We start from the raw sequence: 11,327 nt of genomic DNA on the forward strand, positions 1-11,327 counted from the left end.
ATCATGCTAGTGCTCGTGAAAGAGTGGTGAGTGAGGGAGAGTAAATAAAGCCGTAAAATAAAATGCAAAAACCAAGGTAGTCAGGCTTCAGAAACCTGGAAGGTAGCAGCTGCCACAGGGCACCTCCTCGGGATTAAACAACAAAAGACATTGATGGGGTTATGATTCTTGAGGCAGTTGCCCCAGCAACCGACGTACCCGAAATTTAATGATAATGCAATATAAAATATTTAGCCCTTAGAATTAAAATATTCCAATCAATTCATCACTCGAAGCCTCCCCAACTCCTTTAAATCCTGCCACCTGCTTCAGACTTCACACGAAAGACCACAAAGCCAATCTTTTTTCTGCATCTACTAGCCCCCATTTCTGCTTCATGGATTCAAAGAAGTCTAACAAGATTAGGGAGATTGTTAGGCTCCAACAGATCTTAAAGAAGTGGAAAAAGCTAGCAAACGCTCCTAAAAACACCACGACAACCAATTCCTTATCAGCTTATAGCATAATTAATAATGCCAATAGCACTACCACTAGTACCAGCAGCAATGGCAGCAGCAGAAGCATGAAGTTCTTCAAGAGAACACTCTCTTTCTCAGATGTTTCCAAGACTCAAAATGTCATCGTGCCAAAAGGGTTTCTTGCAATGTGTGTTGGGAAGGAGCTGAAGAGATTCGTCGTCCCAACTGAGTACTTGGGTCACCAAGCTTTTAGGATTCTGCTCCAGGAAGCCGAAGAGGAATTCGGGTTTCAGCGAGAAGGTGTGCTCAAGATTCCATGTGAAGTGTCAGCGTTTGAGAAGATCTTGAAGATTGTTGAAGAGAAAAGGGAGGTCTTTTCCTTGCACAATGAGTTTGGATTCATTAATGCAGAGAAAGACATGATTGGTTTTTGCTCGTCTCCATCAGATTGTGAGATTACACCTCATCACCCTCAAATGTGCAGATGACGAATACTTTTGATATATTTTGATATTATATGCTCTTCACCATTTTTTTTCTTCTTTCTTTTGCTTTATTTTGTGAAGATAAATGTAATGGAAAGAAGGCAGAGTGTGATTAGAGGAGGATCTAGGGTGGATAATAAGGTAGAGTTCTCGTTCTACATGGAAATTATTAGTTAATAGTTGGATTGGAGATCTTTAATTAAGATCCAAGTTATGTTGTAGCTACCAACACATTAGTGCAAATGATATGAAACTTCCATCTTAATTTGAAGAGCCAAAATTTTATTCAGTTTAAATTTAAATGTCATTGTAATTTTTGTAAGGAGTAATTAGGTTTTCATCCTTATTTTTACTACTCTATTGATTAAAACCTTATTACTTTTCAATTTTTGATCAAGGTCCTTTTTATTAATAATATCATTAATTATTTCAATAATAAAATATTTTTTATTTCTAAATATATTCATTTAATATTAAAAATGTTACAATTAGTATATTTATATTTATGGCTAAATTTTTTATCATATATTTTTATTTTTAGTTTGTACCCATTTTTAATTTGCAACCCTTTTTTAATTTGTACCAATTTTCCTTTCAATTTTAATTTGTACCCATATATTAATTTCTTTTTGTGCCCATATTTTTTAAAATTTTATTTGTATTGTACCCATATTTTTTTATTTATTTGTACCCATTTTTATTTTTGCTAAATGTACCCATTTTGAAGAATGTACCCATGTTTTGATACAATAATTTTTTGGTTATTTTTTATGAATGTACCCATGTTTACACACACACACACACACAATAGTATATTTATATTTTAATATTTGTAATCCCACAAATTATGTTTTTTATTTAAAATCTCATTACTATAAACAACTATAAATTTTAATTTTTAATTTAAAAAATATAGTAACGTACATAGAAATAAATTATCAATTAATTTTAGGGACTTGGATCAAAAATTGAAAACCAACAAAGTTTCAGTCAAAGATTATTCATAACTAGGGACCGCATCCAAAGTCTCCCTTTTTGTAATTTTCATCCTATGTATGCATGAGTGATAAGAGGAAAAAAATTATGTCAAAAAATTTGACTTCAAGCCAAATAGGAGAGAGTAAAATCAGTGGTAAAAGTGAGGAATCAAATAATCTTCATATGATGAGTTAATTGATGACTTTCTTTGTCTTGGAAGAAAACAATATCAAGACAGGAATGCTGAGAACTGGAATAGATGACCATTTTCCAGTAGCTAGCCAATACATTTGAAGAAATGGCTAGTTGTTATTAGCAAATAACAAATCGAATGGTTGCCCAGCATGATGAGCTAAATGAAGAGGAGTGGGAGACTGAAACACCAGTTCAAGCACTTATTTATTTCCTACCAAAGAAAACCCAACAAAAGAGTGCTATTTTCATGCAACAATTTTTTAGAGTAAGAATCTAACATTGAAGTCTTGCCTAATACTCTCTGTTTTATTTGCATGCTCATATTCTAATTAATATGGTATCAGAGTATGCTATTCTTGAGTCCAACCGCCCTGCAATATATTTGTTCAAGTTCCAGAGTTGAAATGTTGTCATACGTGAGGGAGCTTGTGAGAATTTTTCTACACCATTACAGGAAGCTTTGCATAGTAGTTTAAATAATCTTGAGCCAGTCACTCTTATTGGCAGTCGATTTGAGGGTGAATCTTAAATTTCCCTGAACAATCTCACATATCTATTTTTTCAGGAACCAACTCAGATGAGTAATCATGATAGGCTAACTCCAAAATTTGAAGTTGTGAGCGGTGCTACATTTATATCTATTTGTATCATCTCTCTAATAGAGATAGGCCCTACAATAGATGGTAATAATAACATTTTTGTTAAGTTATTAATTACAGTCAGGCAGCACTACTGCAGTCCACTGCAAAGCAGATGTACTTCTTCAAATTAGGTTTATCAAATGCTAAACCAAAAAACAAATATAAATTAAGTTAGTTGATCAAGGCAACATGTCAGCCGCCTAGGCATGCATATCTTGATTTCCCTTCCCATAAATTATAGCTGTTTTGACTAGCTATCACCTTATAGCTTAGCCAAGTTGGGAACTGATGAAAAATTACTGGACACGCAGGGTTTGCAGAGAGACTTAAAAATTTCCAAACAGCAGCATCTTCCAATAACCAATGTTGTGCTTTGTTTGTACTGGTAACTGGACTTGTGGGAAATGCAAGTAGCATTTGTTTTTGTTAATCAAACTGCACCTACATTTAACATAAATAGTTATAATAAGGCAGTTTAAGGATTGCAAGTTATCCTTGTGCTGCCAGCACTGATCATGACGCTGAAACCTCAAGCTTCAGCTATTAAAACTCACATGCAACTCCATTACTTGTCCAGTATCAATCTTTTATAATTCAAACTAACATTTACAATAAGGGAAAAAAAATGAAAATTTAATCATATAGGTGTAAAGTTCGCATATCCACGCATCTTTCATAAAGAAACATGGGACTCTCTGCTAATTTTTGTTCATTTGTTATATAGTGGGATATAGATAAGAGAGTTGTTATTCGCATTGTAAAAAATCTTGAAATGATCATGTTTTGGGTCATGCATAAAAATAAGGTCTGTCTTAGGGCTCGGACGACCAACGCACATCACTCTACATCCATTTGAGGACTTGGAGCCAATCCTCTCCGAAGTGCATTTTCCATGCAGACAACTAGACCCAAAATATCTCGCCCCTTAAATGACGATGAACACGTCACCTGACATGCTATGTCAGGATGCCACCATACAGGACACAGCCGAATGCCACCAACCAAGAATTGCAATAATTGTTAGTACCAAATGACCGATCTACCCCTACTCGAACTCAACGATAAGATATATCAAGGTTGATCATTCTCTAATGCTTTTAAATAGAGCCACCTTCGTCAAAATCAATCTTATACAAATCTCAAGTGATTCTTCAATCAACCCAACAACTTTTCAGCACAACCCAAATTGATTTTCAGCAAAGCCTCTAACCCTTCAGCTACAATCTCAAAGCCTTCTTTCGAAGCAAACACTGCCTATGATCCCTGAGATCTAAAACTCTTGCAACTATAACACCTATGGTATGATTCGGTTGACATGCAATTCCAACCATCTTGATCACCTGATTGAGGCAATGTTACCCTTTTAGTCTAGTCCTTTAGCATTTTCTTGTCCTAACATGGTTTGAATCTTACTAGAGTTTATTACTTTCTTTATATTTTCAAGTTTATTTACTTTTCATGTCATGTAGACTGGCTTATCAGCCTGTAATCACTTTTGTAAACGTTTGTAATCTTGCTTCCATCATGAAATGATTACATCCAATTTCCGCTTTATTTTCATTTCTACTTTCTTATTCAATTACTACTTAGGCATACACTTACTTTGCACTGGATTTCAAGTCCTCATTCACTCAAGGAATAAAAAAGAACTTAATTGAACCAGTGTCTCATTCGGTGCACAATCATTTGGGTTAAGTAGTCAGGTTTATGCGCAAACATAGCACAATCTTACACACACCACTGTCTGTTGGCATCCTGCAACAGGGGCATACATATTCTTTCTTTCTCTCGAGCCATCCGGCGACATTGAGGCCGAAAGCAACACTCAGAGCAAATATGTGTTGAACTTAGTCAGACTCCATCTGAGTTTTGACACCAAAATGTTGAACATTTTTAGTATTAAAAAAATTAGGGTTGTTTAATTACTCTTTTTGTTAGTGTTTAGTTTGTATATTTGTATTAGAGAGAGAGAGAGAGAGAGAGAGAGAGAGAGAGAGAGAGAGAGAGAGCGGGAAGGGACGTAGATGAGAGAAATGAGGGATCTAGAAGAGTTGAGGATGCTGGTGGGAGAGATACAGAAGAAACGTATAATTTAATGTACACAAAATGAATACTAAAAATCAATTACTAAAATCAAAATAAGTTGTTTTAACTTTCAAGATTTTGTTTTGATTCTTCCCCTTGCACCGCACATCATCTTGATCACTCATTTCCAGCTATATACTTTTCTCCCATATCTCAAACTCAAAAAGTAAAACCTAAAAACTAAAAAAAAAAAAAAAAAAAGTTATCAAACAAACCCGTAAACTAATGTTTTTGGATTCCAAAAACACTTGAAGATATTTTTAAGGATTAACTTGCTTTACGAAGAATATTGGTTCAAAAAACATTTTATCTAAAAACACTTCTCAAACTATCCAATTGCTAATGTTTCCTAGAGGCGAGAGCACTTCTCCAAAAACCACTAATAAGAAGTGTTTTGTATAATTGCGGGTGCATCATTAATTAAACACCACATTTTTACCAACTAATGCGTAGTTAATTCCTAAGACCATCTCTAAGAAGATATCAAAAATGCTATAACAGTAATATATGACGTATCATTTACTCCAATCGAGATGTCAAAGCTAACATGGATAAGAAGGGTAAGCTGATATGGACAAAGAGATGTCAAATTTGAAGCTATGTTCAAATATAATTTTCGCTATTTTCAAAGGCATTTCACTTGCCTTACCTTAAATGCTAGCATATTTAAGTATTATTTTATTATTTTTAAATCAACAACAACCCAACTTATATTATTTTTGTTTAAAAAAAATTAAATTTTGACATACCGTGTGGAAGGAAAATATTGACAGTATGCCAAATCGCCAAGTCAGCTATCAAATTAAAAGTTGATGTTTTGAACTTGACGTCTCATTTGGAGATGCTCTAAATCAATTCAAGTAAATTAAAAGAGAACAAAATGACAAAGAAGAAGAGGAAAGTAAACCAAGATAAGCCTTATTACATATGAAAGGAAAATTATTTGTCATATGTAAATCAATCCAAGTGAATTAAATGTGAACAAATTTTTTTCTGTCGTGTCATTATTCTGAGTCAAGTTTATACACATTCTTGGTTATACACATCCTAAAATAGGAGAAGGATTACATAAAACTATAACTTTACAGCAATTTGTTAGATCTTTTTCTTCTTATCATTCTTCTTATAGTTTGCCAAAGACCTCATCAAAATATGCTCAAAATCCTCTTCATCACAAGGGATTTTAAGCGCACCTTCTTGCTCAAACCCATACTCCTCTTCCACTCTATCCATCAAAACCCTAAAATCCGGTGATGACAAACAGCTCATGGGGATGACAAACCTCCGAAGCTCGGGCCCCACGTAAACTGCCAAGAACCCTTTGGGAACTTGCATCATTGAAGCTCCCCCGCGACAGCCGTCAGACAATTCTCCGGCCAGCAATGACCCATCGGAGTTCTCACCGGATTCCAAGAGGTTTATCGCCATATTCTTCCCGGTAACAGCTCCTGGTTTGTGGTTTAGTGGGGGCAACCACACCCACAGGCGCTGAATGTTCATGTTCTTGGGCCATGCAATGTGCCTTGCTATTTGTTGCTTCATATTGCACTGCTGAGGATGAACGATGACGATGATGAATTAGTTATGGATTCGGATATTGGGTTAGAAAGTTGGAGAACTATGCATGCAGCACAAAAGGATTTTATGATTTATAAGAAGAATTCATATTTATTTACAAACGAAACATTCTTTTCTTAGTGTTTTCGCAGAGAAAAAGTTTTTTACAATGTAAGAAAGAACTCTTTCTCTGCGAAACACAAGTTTTGAATTGGAGACGGACTGGTCATGATTGGTTTGTGAGTGTTCGTTAAGTTGGCTGTAATGTGGTGACATATAAAGAGGAATTCAAACAAACCATTGGAGACCAAATTTGGTGAGTGCTCCGCCATGCAATTCTCACAACGACCTCTATATTTGGCTTGTTTACGTGCTTATACTTGGCGGCCATTATGTATTTGGTCAATTAATAGTTAATAGTTAGGGGGTTTGGCTTTTTGTTAGCATCGTTATGGTGTAATGATAAATTAATGAGCTCATGACATAATTTCACAAATTTTCTTTATACAATTATGTGTACCACACATTTACGAATCACGTATATTTGCCACATCTTTCATAGTATGATGAGATTATTGAGTTTTATCACACATGACATGTGTGGTTAGGAATGTAATCAGTAATTGTGGAGTACAATTTATTCATTATGCTAATGTTTTATGCACCCATACTATTTTTTTTATCCAGAATTACAACATTCTACTAGTCTTTTACGTAAGGACGGAGCTAGAAATGTTTTTGACTGGGGGCGTCCTAAAACAACCAAGTAAAACAATGGGTGTTAAGTTGTTGAGGGTCAGGTACAATGAAAAATCTCTAAATTAAAAAGTTAAATTTTAAATTGTAATGCCACAAACGAATGGATGAAGTAAATTCATATAAAATACTTTGCAGAGTAAATTTTTTATATCAAGTTATGATACTTCATCGGTTGAATCCAATCTATTTATGAAACCCCCAGTTCAATTAAGTATGATTTAGGTTAGAAAACGTGGAATATTCGGAACCAAAATCAAAAATTTAATTGTTGTTTTAATTGTCATGACAATTTTTTTCATCGCCCAAAAATCTGAGTGGGGGCGGATGCCCCCTCTGGGCCTTAGGTAGCTCCGCCCTTGCTTTTACGTATTTAGTAAACACATACAAATATAGAAGATTGCCCTAATGATTGGTGGTGTTCCTTGCAAAGCAGCTCGGATTTAAACTCTCCTCCTCTTTCTAGTGTAAATTATTTAAAGTAGTAATATTATTACTTCTATTAATAAACTATTTATTTAGTAAGCTTTTTCAATTAAATACTTAAATAATAAACGCTAAACTCAAAAGGCTTTTTTTTTTTTTTTTTGTCAAAGCGAAGAATATTATTAGATATGAATAGAAATGTTTACATCAATAGCCAGAGTATTAAACAACCACTATGGTTCAAGGCAATCCCACAAATGAGAACCCCGCATACGCGTGACATAATTCGTCACCAAGTGTGCAGCCCCATTACAGGCCCGAGTAGTACAAAGAAAATCCACATAACTCAATTGTTGCTTAATGTGATCAACGTCCCATAACACACCTTCAAGACTAGCCTCTGGCATTAAAAGTCCATTTAACATCTCCACAGGTACCTTCGAGTCAATTTCAATAAGGACCCTCCCATAACCTCTTTCCGTACAAGCCACTAAAGCCCCCTTCACTGCTTCCGCCATCAGACTAGACTCACACCACACACTAACCGCACCACCGGCCCCTTGAAAAATTCCTGCAAAGTCCCTAGCCACCCATCCAAATCCACCCTTTCCTATGTGTTTGCACCAAGCCCCATCACAATTAACCTTAATTATTGGAAATTAAGGCTTCACCCATCTTTCTTGTACCAATTCCCCTTCCCGTCGCTGCAGTCCACGGACAAACGTGTGCTCACCCCCGTCTCTCCTCCAGTTCACTCCACCAACGGTGCATAAGCTCCAAAGCTACCCGAGGCTCTACAACCGTCTTCTCAAAAACCACATTATTCCTACATTTCCAAATGCACCACAAACCACACACCGCCCACCTCATAAACTTATCTGCCTCCACCTCAACACTATACTTTCTACTTATCCATTTCCAACATTCTAAGAAATCCCCACCCTCCACCGAAACCAAGTCCAACTGTAATGGAAATCCAAACCAAAAAATTCTAGCAAAAAGAACATTTGAAGAATAGATGTACCTGTGTCTCCACATCCCCTCCACACTGCGGACAACAAGTCTCCAACTGAACTTGTAACTGCCACACATCCAACCAAATAGGATCCTTAACATGACCCTCACTTGATTGACCTATCCCCTTGCGTCCCAACTCACCATTTCTCTCTATCTCCTGGGCCACCTTATAACTCGATTTGATCGAATACATTCCGTTTCGTGTATAATGCCAGATAATTTGATCCGGGCACCCAAACCTACTAAGCGGCAATCTAAAAATAACATGGGCTTCCTCATTATTAAAACACCCTTCAACCACATCCCTTTTCCATTGCCCATCAAGAGTAATCAACTCCGCAACCATCTGTGGCATCTCCGAAACCCGTGAAGTGGGTAGGAACGTACGTGGAATATGTAACCATGGGTCCTTCTGAATTCATATATATCGTCCATCTCCAACCTGCCATCACAAGCTTCCTTTCAGTATTCTCCAGCCCTGCAAAATACCCTTTCACCCCCAAGAAGTTCCTTTTCTTATCGGTGCATCCAAGAAAGTGAAGAGAAGGTAATATTTTGCTCTAAGAATCTTAGCCAACAGAGAATCCAGATTACAGATAATCCGCCACCCAACCTTTGCAAGCATAGCTAAATTAAAAGAAATAATTTCGTTAAACCCAAGGCCCCCCCGCAGTCTTACCTTTGGCCAATTTACTCCAAGCCATCCAGTGAACCCCCTTATGAGTTTTCTGGTCCCTCCACAAGAAACGTGCTATTACTTGCTCAATTTCCTTAGCCAACCGAATAGGTAGTTGAAAACACAACATAGTATAGTTAGGCAAAGCAGTCGCTACACTTTTAAGAAGGACCTATTTCTCAGCAACTGATAGAAACTACTCTGCCCACCCATTAATTCTCTCCTCCAACCTATTTCGTATGTCCTCAAACACCTTCGTCTTCGAGCCTTCAAAATCCGCTTGGATACCCAAATACTTACCAAAGTTCTCCTGGTATTTTATCCCTAACACTTTTGACAACCAGATCCTCAAAGGTTGGGGACAACTCAAACTAAAGAAAGCGGAGCTCTTCTCTAAATTCACTACTTGCCCTGATCCGCAGGCATATTTTTGGAGTACACCATTAATATTAACTGCCTGTGTTTCCGTAGCTTGACAAAATAGAACCCAGTCATCCGTAAAAAATACATGAAAGAGAGGCTCGGCTATGGGACTAACAATCATGTCCCTAAGCCGCCCCACTCGTTCTTCATTATGGAGTAATGTAGAAAACCCCTCGGCACAGATTAAAAACAAAAATGGCGATATATGACCCCCTTGTCGAAGCCCTCGACATGGAATGATATTCCCCAATGCTTCCCCATTTAGCACCACACTATAGGAAACCGTTTGAACACACGTCATCACCCACTGGGAAAACATCTCATCAAATCCCAACTTATGCAACATAGCATTCAAAAAAGGCCATTCAACCCGTTCATAGGCCTTTGTCATATCTAGTTTCAATGCCATGAAATTAATCCCCTCCTCATTCCCATGCTTCATAGAATGAAACAATTCATGAACCACAAGTATATTATCCGAAATTTGTCTCACTGCCACAAATATCGACTGATTCGGACTAATCACCTTAGAGATGACTTTCTTCAATCGATTCGTCAACACTTTTGAAATGATCTTATACACCACATTACATAAATATATTGGTCGAAATTGGGTCATTTTCCTTGGGTTGTCTACCTTTGGAATAAGCACAATATTTGTATGATTTAACTCATTAAGCATTCGTCTAGTTTGGAAGAAAGATTTAACCATTCCAAGGACCACACCACCCACCGTTTACCAATGATATTGGTAGAAATCGGCATTAAACCCATCAGGACAGGGAGATTTAGTTGGATACATTTGATAAATAGCTTGCTCAATCTCACCATCCATCACTGGAGCCACCAAAACATTATTTTCCACCCTTCCAACTCTACTCGGCACACAACTTATAATTTCTGTAAAATGAGACTCATGACTAGCAATAAACAAGGATTGAAAATATTGAACTGCAATACCTTGAATACCCATAAGATCTGTACACCATAATCTATCCTCCCCTTCTAACCCTCGGATATAATTCCTCCACGTCCGTTTCATCGTCTGAGCATGAAAAAATCTTGTATTCTTATCACCTTCTTTCAACCATTGCACTCTTGACTTTGTACGCCAATAGGTTTCCTCGTTTTTAGTTGCCTATTTAAGCTTCGCTTCTAACTCTCGAATCCGTACCCCATCAAAAATCAGTTTCTGATAAGTAGTTCGAATCTCCTCATTCAATCGACAAATTAACTTTTGTTCATTTTGCCCATACTTTTTACGCCATTGTAACAAACCATGTTTAACCTCTCGTAAATTTGACACCAAAATATGGGCAGGAGAGCCCCCATGAGACCTCCCTCACTTCTGCCGCACCAGGCTCAATACCAAGTCATTTTAGATGTAAATATAATATATATTACCACACAAAATATAAGCAAGTATTATTGGCAAAGTGACACTGACACTTATGTTAGCATTACTCTTTCTCTTTGGCTCTTTCTTGAAAGAATTGAAAGTCACAGCTCGCCTATGGTCCATGAATAATTGTTTTGGGCTACAACACACAACTAGAATACCAAGCACTCTCGTTAGACAAGATATGATCCTTGCCGGATCCTCTTTATGAGGGTTTTGGGGATTTTTTAA

General features: G+C 36.8%; 2 protein-coding genes across 2 annotated transcripts; one reads left to right on the forward strand and one right to left on the reverse strand.

Annotated features, from left to right (window-relative positions):
- Positions 1-292: 292 nt before the first annotated feature.
- Positions 293-1,223, forward strand: LOC126582490 (protein SMALL AUXIN UP-REGULATED RNA 51-like). The gene has a single exon (XM_050246646.1). The coding sequence runs from the start codon at positions 377-379 to the stop codon at positions 944-946; it is 570 nt and encodes a 189-aa protein (XP_050102603.1). The 5' UTR covers positions 293-376; the 3' UTR covers positions 947-1,223.
- Positions 1,224-5,813: 4,590 nt separating this feature from the next.
- On the reverse strand, positions 5,814-6,642 carry LOC126583140 (auxin-responsive protein SAUR71-like). Its single transcript, XM_050247435.1, has one exon. It carries the CDS (start codon positions 6,382-6,384, stop codon positions 5,938-5,940), a length of 447 nt encoding a protein of 148 aa, XP_050103392.1. The 5' UTR covers positions 6,385-6,642; the 3' UTR covers positions 5,814-5,937.
- Between the last annotated feature and the right edge of the window lie 4,685 nt (positions 6,643-11,327).

This window comes from Malus sylvestris, chromosome 9, assembly GCF_916048215.2.
Source record: "Malus sylvestris chromosome 9, drMalSylv7.2, whole genome shotgun sequence".
Lineage (NCBI taxonomy): Eukaryota > Viridiplantae > Streptophyta > Magnoliopsida > Rosales > Rosaceae > Malus > Malus sylvestris.

Coding starts and splice junctions, on each gene's coding strand:
- LOC126583140 (XM_050247435.1), bottom strand. CDS start 6,384: ATGAAGCAACAAATAGCAAGGCACATTGCATGGCCCAAGAACATGAAC.
- LOC126582490 (XM_050246646.1), top strand. CDS start 377: ATGGATTCAAAGAAGTCTAACAAGATTAGGGAGATTGTTAGGCTCCAA.